At 33.6% G+C, this 25,235-nt stretch overlaps 1 protein-coding gene across 4 annotated transcripts in view; it reads right to left on the reverse strand.

Annotated features, from left to right (window-relative positions):
* Positions 1-25,235, reverse strand: part of DGKB (diacylglycerol kinase beta) — a 583,166-nt gene that overhangs the window by 527,294 nt on the left and 30,637 nt on the right. For 3 of the 4 annotated variants that reach the window (XM_036230386.1, XM_036230388.1, XM_036230385.1), the window contains exon 2: positions 5,081-5,337. In XM_036230386.1, the coding sequence (XP_036086279.1) occupies positions 5,081-5,150 (70 nt within the window). In that variant the 5' untranslated portion in view covers positions 5,151-5,337. Of the gene's footprint in view, positions 1-5,080; positions 5,338-25,235 lie in introns of those variants that run through there. The other variant, XM_036230387.1, reaches the window with a different exon arrangement.

The raw sequence follows: 25,235 nt of genomic DNA on the forward strand, positions 1-25,235 counted from the left end.
AAGCTGGGTAGTTTATGTAACATGTTCAAGGTCACACTACTAACAAGAACATGGGCCTGTGTTACAACACTGTCAAATACTAGTTTGCTCACAAAGCCTGTGCTTTTTCCACTAAGTCATGCCGCCTGCTTCTCTCCAATAGAAGAAATTGTACAGTAGGTCCAAAATTAGGCACATCGGTCCTTACTGAAAAGAACAAGTTCATCATAATTTTGCAACTCTCTACAATGCCAGTTGCTATAAAAATATGAAATTCATGAAGGTTTGGAAGTGTTCCCACCATAATAACGCAGTATTTTTTTCAAAAATAATTTACATGCTATGTAACACACTTTATATATAGCAAATAAAAAGCTAATCCTAAGTGACAACATGTGGGCAGATAATGAATCACTTGGAAATACTGTGTAGATTCTACATAGAAAATAGCGTTATCCATGAAAAGACTTGGAGTTTCTTAACCCTTCTCAGAGCCATGAAACCACAGCAGGAAGCACTGACAAACTAATAATGTGATAAGCTCTGTTCTCTACACGGCAGGAATGAGAGCTATCTTATAACTACGATTTGGATGACTTCATATAAAGTGTGGAAAAGAAAATTATACTCCTCTCCCACATATCAATGGAAACCTTTCCCATGGAGTGACTCAGCCTGAAACCCTAAACAGGAGCGTGGTCTCAGCGTGCTGTAGGCAGCCACAGCAGGCTTCACATTAGCTGCCTTCACCATTTGTGGGGACAATACAGAACGGAGGCTGCCAATTGCACAGAAGCTTTTACCTTGTGGGAAGAATCTAGTTTTATAACAGAAAATAAGACACCGACTCAATGCTTCAAAATGTGGCACTTTCCTACTTGATCAACGGTATGTTCAAACAGCCAACATAACACTTGCCCCCTCTCTATTAAAATAATTATTATTATAAACAGTTATATCATTTACAACTTGCCAGGCAATGTTCTCACTACTTGACATGTACTAACTCATTCAATTTAATACTTATCACACAACATATTTACCATTTTCCTCATTTTACGAGTGCAAAAAATGAGACGCAAAGATATTACGTAACTTTCTCAAAAATATAAAATATAGTGGGGCTTGGATTTGAATACGAGCTGTCTGATGTGCTAGCTGCCTAACCAGGAATGCTGTGCCAACATCACTCTACTGCAGTTAACCATGAGAAAAGCCTAGAAGTGGAGAAAACATTTATAGTGAAAGGGTATAATGAACTATGTCAACTGCATATTAAGTGCATATGTTAAAACCCCATATCCAACGTGAAGGATCTTTGGGTGGTTATTAGGGTTAGATGAGGATGGAGCCCTGATGAACTGGATTAGTGCCCTTTTAAGAGTCCATGGAGAGCCTGCTGCTCCTCTCTTGCTCTTTCCACCATGTGAGGGAACAAGGAGAAGTCGATAATTTGCAACCCAGAAGGACCTTATGAAACATGATGGTACCCTGAACTCAGACTTCCAGACTCCAGAACTATGAGAGAAATAAATTTCTGTTGTCTATGAGTCACCCAGTCCATGGTACTTTATTATGGCAGCCTGAATGAAATAAGACACAGGTATATTGTGGCAATTGGGGAGAGAATCCCAAATCAGATAATTTTAGGAAATAATAGTCTCTAGGTTCAACACTGAATGATTTGTTTTTGCTGAAGTAGGGGTTTCCATAAACTCATTTAACTTGATGAAGAGTTTCACATCCCCTCTCCAAAAAACATATAAAACACTTATTTGATATGTACCATGTATATTAGCACGTCGTGAATTTAAACTTAAATCAATAACTTGTTTTTTTATTTAGTCATTTAACACGTATGAATAATTTCATATTGAAACATACAAAACAATTAAAATCCAGAAAGAGTATCCAATATACCACTTTTATAATAAGAATATAGAGGAATATCACTTTGACAGTATTGTATTGACATAAAAAGTCTGATCCTTAAATGCTGCTGATAAACTGATCACGAGTACTGAATAGCATGGAAAATATGCTACTTTTTATAATATGCAGGATGAAAAGTGTCTTTCCAATTGTATTTTGACCATGGCAATTTATAACATGAGTATACATTCTAATCATGACAGTCTTAGATTCCTAGTTATATAGGACATTTCTGAGTATTAAGTCAAGCACTTTTCATGTTTTCTTGATTATTTTAAAAGCAGCAAGTCTAATGATCATGAAATCATCACTATTTTTTTCATTTATAGTTAATCAGTTAATTTATCTTCTCATGAAATCCATTTAATAAAGTTCTTTAACTCACCATGCTACTTCTTACTATTAACTAACCTTTGTCTCAAAAATACAACTTTTATATATGACAATTTTTATTACTACTTTTCTTAGGCATTTATACAAATTGATTACTAAATTAAGCATTTTTATGATATAATTAAATGCACCCCCATATTCCTTAGCCAATAAAAGTAGCAGTCTATAATATATTAAAACTTTAATATTAAAGTCTAATAACCAATTCAAATGGGATTTGAATATCTGAGCAATAGTCATTATAAATGATACTTTAGCTATCATAGCAATAATTTACCTATTTTTATATTAAAGCTTCCTATAAGCCATTTTTTCCCTAAGTACTCAAATACTGGAAAATATCTTTTAATATTTAAGTTCAATAAACCTAAACCAAACTCAATGTTTTCTATACTAAAGGATTATGTCACTAAAATCTCTCATCTTCCAAATTCAATCCTTAGAGCTAAATTTTAGATATCTCTCTCTCTCTCTCATATATATAATATATATATATATCCTAAATTTTCATATTTTATTATTTCCTCTGTTAGTTTTAATCTAAATTTCCACTTTTCTCGTTACTTTTAAATATTCACATTATATAGTCTATTTCAACAGCCTACTGGCCTGACTGACTCTAGTCTCTTTCCATTAGCACATCCTATTTTCATAGTTTCAATCAAAGTTCTTGAAGCATAACACTGTTTATGTCGCTCTACTCTTAAAACCCTCCAATTACTCCTCACTGCCTAACTCAAGTTTAGCATTGTATATTTTGATTCCATCTCGTTTTTACAACCTTAACTCCACTTACTCCCTTAATCTGTGGTGTGAATAAATGTGAATCATCTCTCTTCTTTAAACATATGCTGAATTTTCATTTTTATCCATATCATTTTTCTCTCCATTTACCTTAAACCTGTATTTCAAGATTCATCTCAAATCCCATTTCTTTCATAAAGACTTCCCTTTTCCCCTCTTGAACTGAACACTAAACACCTACAGAACACCAAACTTTGCTTATGGCACTTACAATATTCTGGCCAGAAATAGTCATTTATCTACTAGTTTTTAGCTTTCATTAAACTGTAAATTCCTTGATGGGGAGAGGGGTCCATATCTATTCACATATTTGCATTTTCATCAGCAGCAAGCAGAATACTCTCAAAAATACTTACTTCATTTTGGGAGAGAAAAAAACAAAAAGCATATAGAAATTGGAAAACATAGGTAAATCATTTAAATCGGTTTACAAATTATAAGAATATAGACAAGAATTCAGCCATTCTGGGCTAAATTTTCTTCATGTGATAAATGAATAAATTGTGCTTTCAGTGGTTCAAAACAGTTTTTCGGTATCACGACATTTTCATATCAAAAATTTCTGATCCCTCCTCCATATTACAGTTATGTTTTTATTATTATTCGCAAGACAATGCACATGTTTATATGAATGGGTGACTTCCCTGCAAACCCAGCAGCACTCTCACACCCTCACCCAGGGTACTGGAGCCCTCAAGTGAGGAAGATTCTAGAAAACCTGCGAAGTTGGCCTTTTCAGATAATATGTATTAAGTATTTCTTAATGTTCCTGACATAACGTGTACTTGTGTGTTATTATTTATTGTTATCATCATATCTATTTCTTATTACTCCAAATCCCTCTCCCGAGTTTAACTCTTTCCTTTGCCTCTCCTTCATATTATTCAATTTATTTCTGACACTTATCCTCCTACACACCATACATCTCTCTGCTTAAGCATCACCAGTTGCTCCAGTTTTTGTCTTTTTCATTCTTATGTGCAATTGATTCTTTCTCTCTTTTCGCTTCTTGCATTTTATTTTCCCAATACAATGTTATTCCCTTGACTCTCAACCTTTCTTATTACATTCTTTATACAGGTTGTTTTTTCTCTATTCATCATCTTCCAATCCTTTTAATGTCTCCTATTTATTAGTTACTTCTTTTTTTCTCTCCAATACCTTGACCTAACTATTATTTTTATTCAGAGGTGAAATTCATTTTGTGAAACAGACATATTCCTGAAAATTTATGGTAAAAACAAACCTCTTATAATCAAAATCTTACTATGTATATATATAAAAAATTAATATTTAAAAATACCTTACTATAAAGCAAGTTACCACAGCCTATCTTTTGTATAAATGCATGCACTAAACAAATTGGCCTAAGGTCCTGACAACTTTTTTTTTTTAAAACCTCTATTGCCAACTTCACAATGTATCTATGACTTCCTACTCTCAGTCCTTTCTGAAACATTAAGCTGACAAACAGGAGGAAAAAATACTCACATTTCTCCTTCCTCCTGATCTCTCTGAGTCAGGTCCTACTGACTCAAGTATAACGCCATTTTTTTCCCTCCTCCTTTTACTTCCTTATTACCATCTTTATGCTCCTGTCATCCTCCTCCTTGGTTACAGTCTCACTAGTCTACATTCTCCCAGGCTACCTTATCCCGTGTTACTTCTTTTACATCTGGAGTGTTTTCAAGTTTAGTTTTGCATCTAACATGCTAGTTTTTTTTTTCTCCTAGATCTGATGTTTAAGTATATCATTTCCTTTTTCTCATGGCAAAAGGTAGTCTCCAATCAACCTATTTTGCAAAGGGTTTTTAATTTCTAAATAATGTAAAGTTTTTTCTATTTTACATAATGTTCAAACTTTAAAGATACACTTACATCTATTCTGATGCTGAACAGAATCTCTAATCTGTTTGTGTCAACCAATAGTACCTTGTTTAGCACAAATGCCAAATAAAATCAATATACTTACACTCAGCATATTTCTGAAGTTGAGAAAATTCTGAGGGGCTGAGGTGGGCCCACTTTTCCTGGTTTGTCATGGTGATGATGAGGTCTCTTACATACCAGGTGAGAAATTCTTTATTCAGGTGTTTGGCAGAATTCTATGCTTCAAAGTTTCCACCAGACATCTTTCATGATAAAATATATCGAGCTTTAGAATATGCAATCTGTCAACATGAAACCACTGTGGATGTGAGATTGTAGTTTCAATAATGTATCAAAGCACTGTAAAAACAGAAACAAAGACCAAAAGATTAGTATTATTGCAGAAAGAAGAAATTCAACAAATTATAAAATGTTAAGGGTTTTTAATTCTTAAATAATGTAATTCTATTTTACATAATGCTTAAACTTTAATTGCTCATTCACCCTTTAATGGCATGTTTACCTATATTTCCTAATGTCATATCACAAAACTAAATATGATTAAGAATACAAAATGTAATGAGAATTTTATAAAGCCTAGTTTTGTACAGGTAGATTTTTGTTTAATTTCATAAACTTCATATTCCAAGAGTTGACATAGTAGCAATTTTTATTAATCACCATTTATCAATTCTTTAATATCTAAACAAAGATAATATAAAAAATTTAGACTCGAATTATTAAATGAGGTTACATAAGCTCTATAGATCCTTACCCATACAATCCTCTAGTGTACCAAATTTCCAGCAATGACTTGGAATGATCTTCGGTACCAACACAAACATTCACAATCATGCAAATCAATTTTGCAGATCATATAAACTTTTTTCTCTAGTAATAAAATAATTTTAATTTTATGATTTTTTAAAATCCCAATGAAAGTTACTAAATAAAAGCAATTCCAAATGTCTGACAGATTTGCATGATAGTAGATGCTACTATTGTGAATCATGCTTAAAAATAAATTCCTGGGTTGTCATGAATCTACTTTCAGTGCTACATCTACAAAGACAAAACAAAATGTCATATGATTTCAAATTTTTATCAGAAATATTCAATTGCTCAGGAATCAACCAGAATGGCAGTGTGATCATTGTAGAAAATGAGGCATTTAGAAACAATTAGAGAATTTATACAATTGTATGTTTGGAAGAAAGCTTATACAGATGCTATTATCTATAGCCATGGTACCTTTATTGGGCCTAACATTTCTTCAGAATTTCTTCACTGTTCTCCAGTATCAACCCCAGGACCTCACTGGCATAACCTGTCATCTTGCCTTAAAAAAACTGTTCTTGTTGGTCCCACCTGTTCATTGTTTTTGCACTCACTTTTACAAAGTGACCCTGTTCTGCTTTAGGAAAAAATGAAGATGTTGATGTATTAGCAGAGGCCACATTGCTAGATCGCGTTTTCCTCCCAGAGGATGCTCTCACATCACAACCAGGACTTTGTGGAAGCAGTGCAAACTAAAAGGAATGGGAATGTGTTATGGACATTTCTTTGTGTTGTTTTCCTTGTTTCTTCCTGTTGATATCATCCTTTACATTGATTTCATCCTAATTATTTGCTTTTCTCCAGTTACATACAATTTTAGTGGGACTATAAAACAAGGTATACTGTCTCTCCTAACCAAAGGGAGACAGATGATTCAGTCACATTTGGCACATTAGACTCTGTCTTATGGGGCTTTAAATGTTGACTGAAGTGATTCAAGGACAGGATGAAAACAGTTGTATCTAAATAATTATAGTGATAATTGGATACCTGTCCCAATATGAGACTGACTCTCCACTTATCTTACTTCTGGAAGCAAGAAATATTCTTTTAATGAATGATTAAATGGGCCAGAAACAGTTTTTATTTCCTCCAACCCAAAAATCATAGCTGATGACGACAAAAGTTCATTTATTGGGCCCCTGTGTATGCCAAAAAGCATTCTAGGCACTGGAATCCAATGAAAATCAAAATACACACGAGATGAAAATAATGCTAATTCAACATTGTATCAGCTTTATTGAGAGCTTATAGTATGCATGGCACTCTCTTAACATCATTTGTGTGTTTTTAGTCATGGTGCACTCACGACTTCACATTCCCCCCAAAAGGGGCTTTCTTTAGATACATAAAATGAATACCAGGAAGGGTCCATTTTTCTGGCTGTTGGAAAACAGTTTAATCCTGGCATTCTCTTCTATTCAACGGATATGCTACTTTGCTTAGTAGGTGTCAGTAAATTAATTATGTTGAAGGCTTTGGAGAAGGCTCTTGTCCTATTGTACCTTAACTGAAACACATTCTTCATAATTAGAGAAGAAACTCAATCTCCTCATAAAGAAGCCACAGGCAATGTCTAGATAAATGGATCTGGTGAATCCAAAACATTATTTGTTAGTCACATTAAATGCAGATTTCTAAATAATTATTAAAAGTCAGCATATCATGACTCTAATCATTGAACAGTTAATACACATTAAGGCATATTAAAGACTATATGTGCACAAATTTTAGTTATTTTGAGGACTGAAAATATTTACTGGTCTCAACAGTTATGAACTCCAAATTATAAAGTAACTAATGGAAAAATCATAGAGAAAAGATGAGAGCCAATATATCAGAGACTTTCTGAAAGAAAGGATGAAATTAAATGGAATACTAATGCTATCAATTGGTTTATAATTATTTGTTCATTTATCCATGAAAATTAGTCTAAATTGAGACACAATGGCATACTAAGCACTATGCCAGACGCTGAGGATATAGTTATAAGCAAAACAGATGTGGTATCTGAGCTCCTGGATCATGTTTAAGCAGGAAGATCTACATTAAACAAACCAACTACACAAATAAATAACTGTAAACTATAAGTTATATGAAAAAAGGCAATGAAATTCTATAAGAGTCTAATAGAAGACCTGATTTATATTAAGAAATTCAGAGAGTAAGCCTTAGAGAAAGTTGTCTTTAAACTAAATGATGAAAGTTGAGTAACAGTTGTGAACTTGAGTGAGAAGAAAAATATTCTGAGCAGAAGTCTAGAAGTAAGAGAGAAAAAAATCTAGAAATATTAGATCTTTAAAGAAGGCAAGTGTGACTGAAGCTTAGTGAGCAAGAGAGAAAGTGGAAAAACAGATATGAGCTACATCATGGAGATTCTAAGTAAATTATGAAGCCATTAAAGTATTCTGAGCAGGATATAAACATGATCCAGACATACTTTAGAAGTCCATTCTGATTAATGGATTGGAAAAGGAAAAGAAAGGAGGTGGAAACTCAGCCAAGCAGGAGGCTATTCCAGTACTAGATGAGAGCTGGTAGTAGTTTTAACTAGGAAAATGGCAGTAAAGATGAAGGTAAAAGGCCAAACTCAAAATATACTTTTGAAGGAAGATTTGATAATAAATATTATCTGTTGTGTGCAGGATGAGGTGATAAAGAATGATTACTTTAGTTGTGGCTTAAGCACAGGGTACAGAAAGGTAGAGTTTTAAGGAATTCTAAATACTGGAATAGTATCAGATATGAGAAGAAGACAGAAATTAACATTTTATTTTGGGATATATTAAATTTGAGAAGATATTTAAATTGAAGGGACTAGTAGATATCCTCCATTTCTCTTGGGAATTTATTGACCATAAGCCTGAAGGGACTAGGAATGTTGCAGTTAACAACTACCAAAGTAGTTATATATACAGGATTATCTGGTAGGGGCCATGGTCTTATAGGTACCAGGGCACATCTCTATTTGAATAACTTAGCTGGGCAGGAGGTGGTGAAATAACTTCTCTCATCACACACTCCTCCATTTCTCCAATCTCCTCCAGGGTCTCACATTGACCAAACCCAGTTATAAGCCAGAGGGCAAAGGTAACCAACGTTGCAGGGTATATGAAATAGCCTCAGAAGGCATAGAGCAAAAATGGTAGGGAATAAAGGAAGAATCTGAAGGGGCAAATATGAAATGTCAAGCACATCTGGGGAGTGTGATATAAGAAAGAGTTCTCAGGACAATGCTGCAAGAAACTCTCATATCTAGAAATTAAAAGTGGGAAAAGATCCCCATCCCAACACCCCCGCCCCACAAAAAAAAAAAAAAATTGAAGAATATGATGTCAAAGAGACAACAGAAGAGGAAGAAAAGAATTCTTCAAGGAGAGGATAGAAGGCACTTTTCAAAAGTTGCTGAGAATTTTTAAAAGATGAGGATAGAAACATCCAATGGCAACAAGCTGGTCACTGGTAAACTTAGCGTATTAATTTTTTTTGAAGCTAAGCAAGCAAATTGGAATGTGTTACATAACAGAACTGAGTTTGGGGAAACTGAATATCATCAACTCTGAGAAGTATAATTTTGAGGAGGAGTTGAAAGCTAAAAGTAACTATTGAGAGAAGAATGTGGAATCAGGGAATTATATGTTGTTTTTAGGAATCACTGGAACACATTTTAAAATGGAAGAGAATAGTTTATAGTGAGAATTGTTTAAGCTTCTGGAGAGAAAAAAATGATCAGTGTTTCAAAGTTCTTAAAAAGAACTTTAAAATGTGCTTTAAAAGTCCTGAAAAGCAGGAAGAGATATGTTCCAGAAAATGTGAGGGCCGAAATTAATCCTAACTATGAGTGTAGATGCAAGTAGTTTGGTATATCTGGTGCTTAGAAAATGCAAGAATTCTGGTTAATGACTCCTGTTTTCTCAACAACGTAAATCTCAGTTATTATCTGCAAGATTAGATAGGTAATGTTGGGGGAAGAGGATAGTAACAGTGGAAAGACATGAAAAATTATATACATATATGGTAAAGTGAGCTTACTAAAAGCATGTAGTAAGAATAGAAGAGTTAAAAGCCAAGGGGATATTGCTATTTCCTAACTTGGAACTCTAATAGCCTAATTTCAAATTATTGATTTATATGTTAAGGCATTAAAAGGATAATTAGTCATATTCTTAACCTACCACTTTTGAATCAGATCTATATTCTCATTCAATTTCTGAGCTGTCCATCTTCCCTATGTAAAATGAATCACTTAACCTGCGTTTCAATTCCTTTCTCATGAAAAGTGGATAATACCACCTACCTCCCAGATGCATTTGCATTTAATGAAATAACATGTGCACAATACATAACGGATAAAAGATTCTCAATAAAGGTTATTTTCTTCTTGCTTCTGTAAGTGAGAATTTATAATATATTTCCAGTGTTAAATTTGAACATATATACAGGATACATAGAGGGGAAATAGATTGAAAGCCTACAAACCATTCAGAAGATTTATGTGGGTGGCTTAATATAAGATTCATAATTGTGTTATTTTTGGACTCAGTTGACACGAAAAAACATAAAAGAAAAAATTCAAGGGAAATCTTTGGTGATGCAAAATAGGGAACTATATCAAGTTTTGTATTGTCAACATTTTGCAGGCATGGTTTTGAACTTGAATTATTTTATTTTATTCTTCTTAAGAAAATTAAGTGAATTTTCAATTCTCTTTACTTTCATACATGGTTTTAAGGAGAACAACTCTTAGAATAGAGATTTGAGGGTTGGGTGACAATAGTGATTATGTACAGCAGTAAAACCTTTATTAATGTGAAATATTGAATATAAAGTGCTCTGGTAGCTTCCACTTTTCAAGAACAACCACAACAAAATTTTTCATCCTACATTCCCTTCTAGAACTCTGCTATACCCTTTTGACATGTGATGTCTATGTCTCCTCCCCTTGTACTTGTGACTACCTTTGTGCCTACCTTAACCAACACATTATAGCAGAAGCGATGCTAGATCATAAAAAGCTCACGCTTCACTCTTGCCTTCTCTCTTGGGACACTTGCTCTTGGAATTTAATTAAAATCATCTAAGAAATCCCAAACCTTGCCATGTGAAGACACCACTTGGAGACACCATACATAAGTACACCAGCCAACAGCCCAGATGAAATCCCAGTCAACAGCCAGCACCCGTCCCCAAATATGTGAGTAAAGATGCCTTCACAGATGATTCCAGCACAGCTGTCAAGTACCCCCCTTCTCTAAGCTGTATGTCTTCTAGATGAGGCACCAGAACGAGTGCAACAGAGGCAAGCTAGTCCATTATATCCATTGTAAAGCCTGACCCACCGAATCCATGAGCAGAAAAAACGGTTGTTTTACAGCACTAAGTATTTGCTGATTTGTTATTCAATAGAAACAAAAACAAGTGATTTAGGAAAATGTTGAATACATTAAAAGTACCAAAAATGTTATCATTTTATTATTGCTATTATCATTATTTTTGCATATGTTGAATGAAGATTGTGTGTGTAACTCTTCATTTACTATTCTTACATTATATGGTCAAGTTATTATTGTTATTGATTTTTCATTTCTCACTCAAGTGAGAAATAAAGTCTTTGGGAGTTGAGTATTAACTTATTTTTAACTAAAGTTTTCTTCTAACTTTGAACCTTACAGCAATGGACTGCTGAAAGATCATGAGTCATAGAATAAGAAAATAAGAATTTAGCAGACTATAATAGAAAAAGTCAAAGATCTTGAACCTAGAAAGAAAAGAAAGATTCACTTTATAAGCTATTTTTTTGTGTGTTTGTTTGTTTCTTTGTTTTTGTAGTCAGAAAATGAAGTCTATTCATGTCTTTTATAAAGATTTTCCAAATATAAACCTAAATAAAGAGGAGAAAATGTAAAGGATGGAACACTGATTAATAAAAAAGCTATTGAATGTTTTTTTCCAAGCTATGTGACCTGAAAATTTTCAATAGAAATAGATATGTCCTAGAATGTTGATTATTATAAGTTGATATATTTCACTGTTTTCCATGCCCACCAAGCAGAAATTCACTAAAAATAATTTTCCAACCATTAATTCTTTTCCAGAAGAGCCTCTGAGAAAAATACATGCAGGGTTTGTATTGAATTAAGAATGCATGTGTTTATAATTTTCTTCTATTAATTAAAAATAAATTCAGTCTTATGTATTTCCTGGAAATTGATGATTGCTGGTAAAGAGCTAATATCTTTCAAACCTTTAATCCTCAGAAAATAATCAACTCTAATGCTGTTACTCAACTTCAAGTTAGAGTACAAAACAGCCTTAGGAAAATTATTACTGAAGTACTCTGGGGACCTTTTTTACCAAATGAAATTTGATGTCTGCTCTGAGAAACAAGCAATCTTTGCAGTAATATACAGTACAAAAACAGGGAGCTATATTTAATTTACAGACACAAAGACAGAAGTCAGCAATAAAAAAAAAAAAATACGTATTTTGGTCATATATAGTTTTAGTTTTTTTCTTAAAAAAAAAAAAAAACACCATCTTAAACTTTCCATGTATGGCATGGTTCACCAAAAAACCACTGAAAAACACAATGTAATTTTCTCATTTGATTTCTCTTTTGTTGTCAGGATTGAAATATAAAATGTTGCCTTTCCCTGCTTGATAAACTGTTAAACTTGTAATTACCAAGGGTTCAAGATTAGTGATGTTTTAACCATAATCTTCAGAAACTTTTAGAAGTGAGCTTGAGAAACCTCTGGAATATAGCTATTTTTCTTTAAAATTTATGGAAATGATCAGTTTAAATTTCACATGACAATCTACGAGCAAAACATACACTGGCTTCACTGTACTACTAAACACCTTTGCCACATCTCCCCTCCCTCACTAGCAGAAAGGCCTTCGTATTCTGTTTAGGCATTGCAATCAAGGTACTCTTTCTAACAGTGCATCCACCTATGACTCCCATATGTGACATCTTTAATAGTTTTTCATTACCCATAGGGTAATGTTCAATTTGCACAGTTAAACCTATGTAATTCAACCATAAACTCTAACTTAGTTTAGAGCATGCTATTTTAGTATTTAACTTTACTGTTATATGTATCCTAGAACTGTCATTTTGAACAACGTTTAACTTTTTCATATCCTATTTGCATATTGGGCAAAATAATACAAATGATCTCAGCAAGACGAAATCTATTGTGTAAAGCACCTAGTGCCTATCACATAGTCCTTGTATATTATAGTACATGACTGAATTGAAAGAGGATTTTTTTTTACAAGTCAAGCTTTTATTCTTAACTTATAGAAGTTTATCTGCAGAATTACAAAAGAACGAATAATAAAATTAGTCTACTGAGCATGTTACTTGGCCTAAAGAAGAAAAAACAATTTTAAGTTTTTATAACCAAAACAAGATAGGAAAAAAAAAAAAAAAAAAAATCAAACTCTAAACTGGAATAATTGCTAGGTAAGACCATGATGGGATATAATGCATTCAAGAGAGCCTTCAAGGACATCCATAAAAAAATTTTTAAAAAAAGAAAAACAGAAATGCTGACAAACTGAACTATATTACAAAGGTTTTAATGTCAGTTTCTAAAAAAGATATAGAAATTAAACCACTCTTTTTGAGAAGAAACCAAGGTGTGAAACGAGGTTGTAATAGTTTAACTCAAGTCCATCACAAAAAGGTCTGTGAGCAGCACCAGCTGTTTGAGATCAGTGGAGAAATAGCACACCTCAGCCTCTCCTGGTTAGAATGGCCTAAATTTAGCAGCACTTGGAAATCCAGGGAGAGCCCACATCACCAGTGCGATCTACTTTCAACTAACAGATTCCTTCTCCGAGATTCTTTCAGGAAAAGTATATATATCCTTTGCACTTAGAAATTTACTTTTAATCTTGAGTCTCAGTTACTAAAAATTTTTTTAATACAATGTTCGTGGAAAACTCAGATTCTTGCCACTTAATGCATTGTTCTCATTTTTGTTTCTAAATATTAACACCCTATTTGATATTGAATAAATATAATATTTGATATAACTTCATTTCTGTTCTTTTGAAGAGTGGCTCACAGGTACTTTTAAAGATTTTTTATTCTGAGAATAAGGCATACATAATAAAAACATAAAATTCAATGTCTTAATATGCAAAAGACAATATATACAAATATCACTCATAGTAATATTAACAGTATTTCATGTCAATATACTAATTTGGATGATATATATGAAGACTAGTAATTAACATTTTCCTAAATTATAGTACACTTGAATTTCTGAAGCACATATTTCTGTTAATTATGATAGAAATAATGCTTTAATCAAATATAAAATCTGATAGCATTCAAGGTACTTGTTATAAGGGAACTCATAAGTAAACAATTTTCGATTTATAAACTTTTCCTATTACCCTCCTGAGGCTTATTTTTAAGAACCGAAAAATCCCAGATTAAAATTTGAAAATTGTCTCAGTGGAATATAACATAAAAAGATCCCAAGCTCTCCTTTAAAAAAGATTCTTATTGAAATTCAAATATAAAGTGTTCAGTCAATTGATATTTTTCCAATTGGCAAGCATATTTTTTTCACTCACGCAAACTCACACCTTTTAAAGTCCAGATGTTAACACTGATGTTTATTATTTCTATGCTACCTTTATTCTTTTAGTCACATGTTTTACTTATATATGTAAGTATATAAGTATATGCAAGTATACTACCATTTTATATGTTTTAAAACTTTATATAAGTTGTATCACACTGCCTTTTTCCACAACTTGCATTTTTTTACCCAATTTTTTTCAGGTGTACACATCGGTGTATTGTTTCACCCCATTTTTTCAGATGTATACTTATTGCCACGTGTGGCTCTGATTCACTCACTGTCACTGCTGAAAAGTAAAAGTACTCATTTTATTAATATGCCAAATTTATTCATCTAGTCTTTTATTCATAGAATAGGTTTTACATTTAATTTTTCATTATTAAAAATAATAATGCAATTGACATTTCTGCATATGTCTCTTGGGCACATGACTATACACGGAATTGCTGGATTTGAGAGTACATATGCATTACCATATGCTGCCAAATTCTTCACAATCAGCTTATTAAGTTTTTGCCCATAAGACAAGTGTGGGAGACCCACTCTAGGGTGAAACTCAATGGCACATCCTTAGGTAATCACTTCTCCTTGACTGTGAGTGAGTAGAACCTGTAACTTTTAAACAAGACTGTCAGTGGTCACTCTCTTGGTAAGACTACATTATATGGCAAAGATAAAGGGATTTTGCAGATAATGAACGTCCCTAATCAGCTGACTTTAAGTTCATTAAAAGGAAAATCATCCTGGGTATACTAGTCAGGTGAACAAGCCCTTTGGAAGAGGATCTAGAAGCCAGAAACTTGAAGCCACACACTTCCTTCTCTCTTCCCTCTCTCCCTCCCTCTTTTTTCTCTTTCCCTCTTTCTCTCTCTCTCCTTCTCTCTTTTTCTCTTTCTCTCTCTTCCTTATTTTGAAGAAGTAAGCTTCAATGCATCATTCTACAGCCTCAGAAACTAAATTCTACCAACAACCCAAGGGAGCTCAAAAGCAGATCTTTTCCTAGTCAGACCTCCACATAAGAACACAGCCTGGCAGAAACCTTGATTTTGATTTCAGCTTTGTGTGACCCTGAGCAGAGAATTCAGCTAAGCCACACCCAGATTCCTGATCTATAGAAAATAAGAGATCATAAATAGATGTTGTTTGAAGCTGTAAAATATATGGTTTTGTTAAATATTTTGTTAAAGTGGTATAGAAAACTAATAGTTATGATAGCACATTATTTTTTTTAATCTGCATATTTTACATCCTAAGTCACTGAGCACCGTTTCATATGTTATTTAGCCATTTGGATATCCTTTCAATACACTGTCCACTTATATTCTTTTACCATGTTTCTGTTGTTTTATTTTTCCTTTTTCTTTTGCATATATAGGAGTTTTATATATTAACTTTTTGCTTTAAGTCTATTTCAGTTGTGGATGGTATTTTTGTTGTCAGGATTTTAAATTTTACTGTGTTGATATGTATCAATTTTATTTTATAATTTATTATACATTTTTAATAATACATGAAATACTAAGTATCTCAAGAGACAAGAAGTCTAGAAAACACAGATGACCAAAGTAAATGAATCTTTTGCTATATGGATAATTTCTTACTTGTCCTGTGACCTTTTAGAATTACTACCCGAAGAATAATAGTTCTCAACTATAATTAAAGGTCATACTCCAGTTGCCTATAACAATATTTTTCAATGTAAGGCCAATTAATATTCAAGATCGTGGTGAGGAATGGGTATTTGAAGGTTAAACTGTTTTCCAGTATTAGTCTTTAACACTTTAAAAGTGTCCCCAGAAACCACGAGGTGGGATTTATCTTTCGTTTGCAATTGCCTCAATAAAATGCTGCTTCACTGGAAATAGCCAGAAATTCAGGATGTTTATGTTCTTGAGTCTAATTGCCACCTCCAGATTGTTCATAGCAGATCTCTATGTTCAAAACTGACTACAATTAAAAGGATTTGAAGACCAAGAGAAATATATATTAAAGAACCAGAATGATTAAATTCTTCTCCCATTCATTTTAGAATATGAATGTATTATTTCTGAGAAAAATAAAAATAGAACATTTGTGTTTAGATAATAATAAATGTAAGAGCAATGGAAGACATATAAAAGAAAACAATAAACTCTTCATTAGATTAAGATCCTGCCATGTGGAGCAAGATTTGTTAAATGAGGTGGCACCTTCAAAGGGAGTATAATTACTTGGCCAGGAAAATGTGTATTATCATTAGGTGGCAGAGCTCCATGAGGAATATTAAGTCGTTATGGTGTCACATGGCAAAAGATGAAAGAGTAGTGGGGAAGAGACAGAACCATGAGAATGGCAGAAAGCCAAGAGGTATGGATAGAAATCTTAGTAATTGACCAAGATATAGAGACAAAGTAGGTCAGCAAGGCAGTTGAATCAAACTAGCTAGAGTAGTTAAGGTACAGATATTAAAATCAAATAGTCATCAAGTGACAAGTGCATTTCACTGTCATGTGTTCTGGGGGAGAAGGGCGGGGAGGAAATATGGTTAGGCAGTGGTCTGGGATCTCAATGATCTCACAGTCTATTTGGAAAGACAGACTTAAACACGTTCGTTTTTATATGAGGCAGCTTGGTGAATAACAGAGTGCCTCAGAAGCACAGAGGTGCAAGCGTGATTCTGACTGGGAAAATCAAGAAAAGCTAAAATGAAGAGGAAGAATGCACATAATTCAATGTTTGACCTTGAATTATATGTTCCTAGGAACAGAGCACATAAGAGGGCATTCCAAGCAGCAGAAACATTGTGATCAGCAATCAAAAAATGATTCAGGCAGAGAATGTGGTTTGTGGGTGGATGCCAGGAACATACACCAAAGTTTGGGCAAAAAGAGGTTAGTTAGTATCTGCACAAGAGATCTGAGTATCAAGGGAAGATGAAGATAAAGGAGACGGGGTCAGAGTCCAGTCTCCCTGTTGGTCTTGGTAACGAGATTTTATTCCTCAGACACATGTGAAAACATGTTATTACTAACTTCATTAAATACAGAGTGATTTAAAGTCAGAAAAAAGCTACGTAAATGATTTAGGAAAAAAAAAAAAGTAGGAAAGCTTGATTTCAAAAGGTGAGCCAAGTGAGGCGAAGTACAGGAGACCACTTTACCAAAACTTCATATTGTACGAGAGTAGAGAATGAGATAATTAGTAGGATAGAATGGTAGAAAAGACATTTTCAGGTGTTTTTAAATAATCATTTTAAGAGTTTGCAAATTTCCTTCTCCATTTCCCTCCTACTAAACCATTGAGGATTATAGCTATATTCTCCTGAAGTAATACTTATTTTGTACCTTTAATTATTGCAATCTCTATGTTGTTTAATACATATTTTCCTTTCTGGCCTCACCTCCTTTCCTGACTAAAGGTAAACACCTGGTGCACAAATGCACATCTCACAGAAGGTGTATTAGATTCAAGTATCCCATCTACTTTATAATGTCACGTAAAATAGACACTAAGGACACCCAATTAAAAGGCATATAGCCAAAGTTATAACAAAGCTGTAGTAGTAAAAATTAGGTGATTTCATGCCATATGATAAGAAAATTATAGCAAAAAAGAAGAAACGATTTGCTGACATCTACTTGTTTTCACTGTCACAAACAAAATGACAATAAGAAACTATTTTATTAGCTACAAATAATGTAAAAAGCAGCCTTGTATTTTCATATAAATGGCATATTCTAATAACAATGTGCCAACTATATTCTTTGTCAAATACCTTCTCTAAAAAAAGCATAATATATACTTAAAATATAATCTATCGTTTCTGTCATTTTAAAAATTATGAAATTTCATAATATAAAGCACTTAATAATGTTTTACACTTAAAATCTATAAAGGAGTAAGCATTTTCTTACTAAAGACAAATGTCATTCATTCTTGATAATTTATTGCCTCTCTTGTAACATAAGTGCTTCTTGGAGGAAATTTGAACTCTGATGATAATTATATATATCTATATTTGTCTCCCATTATTTATTTGTTTTATATGTGTATATAAGGCCCAGTAAGTAGGTTCTTAGAAAGTTATTTTGCGATGGGCAAATAAAAACTGAAAAACTTAGAAAGAAAAAGAATGATTTAAAATGGTATGTTGGTGCAGTTTTCCAAAGACAGGTAGATATTCCATTCTCTTTTTATAAGGTTGTAGAACTGGATGATATATAATCCTAAAAGATGAGTATTTAGGTTACAAGATATTAATAAAGAAAAAATTTAATTAGATGCTTTTACTGTTATTCATTTGTTTTGTAGTTTCAAATGGTACACTTATATGTTATTTATAATTAGAGGATTATATAAAATAATCTCCTTCTTGGAGTTTTTTTCCCTCAAGATGTTAAATGTACAGTGTCAGGGTATCTTTGAATGCCATGTTATTTATTATGTGAAAAATTGTATGAATATGTGTACACACTTAGAGAAATTTTATGAATTCTGTAACATTCTTTAAAGGTTCTATGATTTTAACTATTGAGATCATAGATTTTCCTGAGAATTTAAAATGATGCTATGTACTTCCTTCATAAACAGTGAAGGACACACTGTATCCATAAAGTATCTATATCCTGATAAGAAAATGATTATTAGTGGTAATATAAGACATTACTGAAGGAAGAATTTAATCTCAGAATTCAAAGTCTGGATAATTTATACACGAACTCATTTTATTTTAAGCTACCTGGCAAACTCACATATTTATGAATTATATAATTCATAAATATATGAATTATATAAATTTATTGGGTTTTCCACTGTTTGTGGTTTTATATTTTATATTTCTGAGATCCTGAGGCATCCAATAAAATGTACAAAGTTACTTCTGCAGAGTTTTACTTTGAAAAAGGAAATAATCAAGTAGATTTTATAATAAAAATGTGTTAGAATGTTTGACTTACAGCATAATCCATATTTAAGAAATGTGTAATATGGTTTAAAATTAAAAACAATAACTTCTTACCAGTAATTCTAAAAATATAAAGATAGTTAACAATTATTAAAAATAGCTAACAATTATTAAGTGTTCTCTATAACCTAGGTTCATATTTAACTCTTTATATTTATTTAGTGGTTGTAAGAACTTTCTGAGTGAGGTAATATTAAAGATTGAAAAAGAAACAAAGAAGAGTTTACATTATTTGCCTTAAATCTCAGTTAATATGATGTGGCCAGAATTCATATTAACTGAATTCCACTCTCAGCCAATTGAAAACCGCCATATTCTGTTGCTTCTCTTATTTAGATTTTTCATATTTATATGAAAAAGCCTGACATTCAATGAAAAAAGAGGTGAAAGACTAAAAGGTCTTTATCATTTCTCTTCACATTTGTTACATATAATACAGTGGTATCTCATCATTCACCTTAACAATTTTTGTATATTTGTGTTTTATTTCAACCACTTTATATCTATTGCATTAAATGTATTTTCAGGTCACAAAAATTAGTGAATTTAATTTTGATTTTTTTTTCTATGCTTTTCCTCAAGAATAATAATTTAAAATGATTTTCAATAGTTTAATATTAGATACTGCAAGAGGTAATGATGAGAGCAGCAGTACAGAGTCAGGAAATGTAGACTTATTCATGACCGTAAGCCTTAAGGAAATGCATAAATTATTTTTTATAATAATATTTTTGTATTTATTTTTGATAGTCCCAAAAGGGCAAACCACTATCAGTTACATTTCTTTCAATATCAGTGAAGTTGTGAAACTTTTTATATTTATTAAGTATTAGGAATTTTCTTGTCAGTATGAATCACCTCTTTGAATCACTTTATTCATTTTCCATTGGGATTATTTCTTACATATTTTCTTAATATAATATGTTCAACTATGTATTAATTATTTGTATCGCATGTTTTATAAATAGTTTCTCATAAATTTCAAAAGACTTTGGGCATAGTTTGTAATAACTGCAAAAATACTAATACTATTTCTGTTAAATATTTTAGAACTAAATATAAAATTACAATTTCACAACATATTATTTTATACAAATAACTGGAAAAGCTCTTAACCCAAGAGGAATGAATACTTACTACATATTTATAGTTGTATAAATAAAAAAGAATGTTATAATGTGAATTAAAATATAGTTTTAGTTCCAGTCAAGATGGCAGAGTAGGTAAACACTGTGTTTACCTCCTCTCATGACCACATTAAAACTAAACAACAGAACAACCATCACTGAGAGCCACCTGAAGACTAGCTGAACAGAAAACAAATCCAAAACTAAGGACACACAGAAGAAGCCACATTGCGACTAGTAGAAGGGGTGGAGATGTGAACAGGATGATCTCAAATTACACGTGGTGGTTAAAAACTGGCAGGAATATCTTGAATGCGGAGCAAGGAGTTCTAGCCCCAACCAGGCATCCCAGCCCAGGACTCAAGTGCCAGAAAGAGAAGTCCCCAAAACTTCTATCTATGAAAACCAGAAGAGATTGTGGGTGAGTGAGACAAAGGGCTGCTGGAGTCCCAGGCATTCCTGTTAAAGAGCCCACACATGGACATACTTGTAGATGGACTCACTCTCTCTGAGACTCAGCACTGGGACAGCAGCTTGAAAGGTGTCAGGAAAACAGTAAGCTCGAACTAAATTGTCTGGCTTCAGGGCAAGGGCTAGAGGGGAAGCTTAATCGAAGACAGAAGTGCGGGCAGAAGCCACTGTTCCTTGGTTGAGACTTTCCACACTCAGCATGCATGTGTAGACAGGTACCATATCTGAGTCCCCATCAACCTACCTAACATCACTCATCCTACCCTGGTGATTCCTTGAGACCCTGCCCCACCCAACTTGAGGGGCCACTCAACCCGTTTCCATTGGCTTTTCTATACATATGACCTGTCTTGGCTCATGCTACTTTCCTAAAATCAGTCACAGGTTCACAAACTCCAAACAGACAGCATATGGCTTCCATGTGCCCTGCACCTCTGGCTAAGCAGCTCCAAGCCCAGCACTGGGAGTGGCAGACTCTATTCACAACTTAGCCTCTCCCAGGCACCTGCAACCCCAGCCCAAGTGGCAACTAACTGCAGATAACTTTCTGTTTCATATCAAGCGGCCCCAGGCAGGGCACAGGCACCTTGGCCTGAAATAGACAGAGCCCATCCCAAGAGGCCCCATAACCAACACACCTGGTGGCCAGCTTCTGACCACACCAGAGCACCATGTAACCACCTCCATAAAAAGGCACACCTAAAGGGAAGACTTGGAAGGCACCAGAGTTCCACTAAAGCAAATCCTGCTCAGAAGGCTCAGCCCCTACAAAACAGCTCCTCTCGACCAATCAGCCTGAGGGTCAATTTCTCCCACTGATGTACAAATAGCAACCAAGGCTCAACTACAACAGAGGGACACACGGAACACACACAGGGAACACATCTAAAGCACCTGGCTCAGGTGACCAGGGACAGTGTGCCACTGGATTCCACAGGACACTACTACATAAGACCACTCTACTAAGACCAAGAGATGTAGCAGCTCTACCTAATACATAGAAATAAACACAGGGAGGCAGCCAAAATGTGGAGACATAGAAACATGTCCTAAATGAAAGACGAGAACAAAGATCCAGAACTAGAACTAAACAAAATGGAGACAAGCAACCTATCAGATGTGGAGTTCAAAATACTGGTTACCAGGATGCTCAATGATCTCACTGAGAACTTCAATAAAAAGATTTTTAAAAACATAAAAATAGAGATAAGAAACATAAAAATGACCAGTTAGAAATGAAGAATACAATAATTGAAATAAAGAGCAGTGGAAAATAACAGATTAGAGGAAGCAGAGGATCAAATCAGTGACTTGGTAGATAAGATAACAGAAAACACCAATCAGAAGAGCAAAAAGAAAATGAATCTAAAAAAGTGAGAACAGTCTATGTCAAATATTTATCTAAAAAAAAAAAAAAGAAATGCGCAAATTCACGTACACACAAATGTACACATACATCAGAGTTAAAATTGTTTTAGTGGACCATAAGAGCACTAGAAATGTACTATTCTCCAACCAACAAGAATTTATGTAGCATCTGTAATGGGCCTAGCATATTTCCAATATTCTAGTAATACAAAGGTAAATAAAACACACAGTACTTGCCCTTGAGAAGTACAAAGTCTGGCCGAGAATACCACACACACACACACACACACACACACACACACACACATTCTTAAAATGAAAAGAGAGAAATAAAAATAAAGTTATATTCAGGCATAGTTAAGGGAAAACAACTGAGTCTGGATAAAAGGTTTGTGAGAAAAGATTTTACAAAAAATGAGATATTTGAACAGAATCCCATAGAAGCTCTATGAATTATTCCAACAGAGGGCACAATGTATGTAAAGACAGGGAAATGTGTAATGGCCAAGGGTGTTATGAGCCATTTTAATAGCAGTGAGCAAGGGCTATGGACAAAGGAATGCTAGATAATGACGGAAAAAGTGATTCAGAAGCCACATCATGCCAGGCTAAGGCTTTAAGATTTTTCTTTTCATAATGGGTACTTTTTAAAAAATATACAAGTAGAAGAATATCATGGTTTCATTCATATTCCAGACAGAATTCTACTGGCCTTTAAGAAAGACCTGAATACAGAGCTGTCAGTATGGAGGTCTACAAGGGTGTTAAGTAGAGATATATTAAGAATAAGCACATAAGTCATAGCAGTGAGGATGAAAAAAAAAAAAAATGGCAAACTCTAGAGACATTCCAGAGTTAAAATTGGAAAGAATTGGTGACCGATAGATGGACTGAGGGATGATCAAAAGTGACTTGGGTAAACAGTAATTCCATTAATGGGACTCTGGAGGAACAATGAATTTGCATTAAGGGCAAGGAAAACGGCTTTAATAAAATTATGTTACATTTCTGGTACCCGTTTGATCCATCCCCTATATCTTCCAGGCTCCTTTGCTAACTGGCTTTAGCAAACCATCAAATAGGAACAGAGAGTAGAAAGAGGTGAGTAGCCAAGATATTTCTTTCTCTCTTGATCTGCCTGGATGTGGAGGGTTTATTTTCTGGCAGGGGCTCTTACGTCCCCCCATGGTTCCAGCTTTTCATAGTCCATCACATTATGCCCTGAGCTCTCCCAGAATAGTCTGGATTCTGGGATTTTGTTAAACATCCCCTTTATGAAGTTTCTTTAGCCCTAAGGTACTAGTGGCTTCCTGTTGTTGCTAGTCTCTGTTTGGCTTCTCTTTCTTCCATTCTCTTTGTTAGCTAAAGCCTGAAATAGTTTGTCTCTTGGCTGAACACTGGTTGATAATGTGGAATACTCAAGCTACTACAATTAAGAGGAATAAAAGCAAGGTAGAAGACAGGGCAGAGTTCTAGGTTGAATGTAAAGACTTAAAGAGTCATAGTATAAACATATGGATGGCAACTGCTCAGAGACTGTGCTGGATGAAAAGGGGCAAGGATTGAGCTAAACTGAAATGAGAGAGAACCCACTGAGAAGGCATTATACGGATCAGAAAGATTTGAAATAAAATCATGAAAAGGTGAAATTTAAAGAGAGCACTGAAACTCACCATAATTTTCATGATTTAAGGTAAAAAAGTAAGGCATTCCTGGGTGACATAAATTATATAAACAAAAACACAGAGATGAATACAAAAATACAGATAATGATGGAAGAGATTGAGAAGTGGTGATGGAGAACAGTTATTTTCCAGACTGAAGAGTCCTGAATTAGAGTGGCATAAACTTTAAAACAAATAAATAAATAAACAAACAAATAAATGTTTTATTTGGATCCATATTTAGCAGTTAGCGTTTGGTAATCTGTTGTTAGGGTCTCAATTCCTATACAAAAACTAGGATACCCAAGAAAGTCAGAAAAACTAATCTGGTTGTAAATTTTTTAAACAGTTTCAAATAAGTTTGAAATACAGATGACACCTAATTATTTTAGTTATGTTTGAATTTATTGGGCTCTTTCTTAGATATAACAACTCATTTCTAAAAAGTAAAATGAGTAGTCATCAATGAATGTGACAGTCATTAACAAAATAAATCCATCCACGCACGGGATGTTCTATGAATTCACTCAGCAAAGACCATACAACACTCCATATTGAAAGACCCAGATTTTAACTAATCTCAAGGATGAGTTTACTCTCCTTCCAGTACTTTTTAAAATATGGTCCCTCTATGGAATGTGCCAAGTATGTATATTTTCAGTCAAATTAGCTGTGTCAATTTCTCATTATTTTCTCAAAATATTCTAAAGAGTTTCCTAAAATAACTTTTATTCACTCATTCCTTGGTAGTAAATAACCTTTTTGACTGACAAAGATGGAGCGTGTCATGTACTAGTACTAAGTTTTTGAGCTACACTATTTATTATACAAGACTTCTGGAAAGTAGGCTTAAAGAAGATGTCCAAATTATTTGTAATAACTATGAATAACATAAGTAAATATTAAGGTTTAAAATTATGCATGAAGGTATCTCAGAAGGAGTTAAATGAGGATTTTTATAGAGCAGTTGTTCTCAATATGAGACAAGTTTATCCCTGGCAATGTCTGGAGGGGGTTTTGATTGTTAGAACTGAAGTGTGGGTGTAGGAGATGCTATGGGCATCTAGGAGGTAGAGACCATGAATGCCGCTGTACACCCAGCAATGCACATGACAAGCCCCAAAGAATTATTTGACCCAAATGCTAATAGTGCCGAGGTTAAGAAATCTGTTACAGAGCATTGCAATGTAAGCTGGCACATTTTAGATACTGATATGCATAAACTTAGGTGGATTATATT

The sequence above is a fragment of the Rousettus aegyptiacus genome, unplaced genomic scaffold (genome assembly GCF_014176215.1).
Source record: "Rousettus aegyptiacus isolate mRouAeg1 unplaced genomic scaffold, mRouAeg1.p scaffold_m13_p_13, whole genome shotgun sequence".
NCBI lineage: Eukaryota > Metazoa > Chordata > Mammalia > Chiroptera > Pteropodidae > Rousettus > Rousettus aegyptiacus.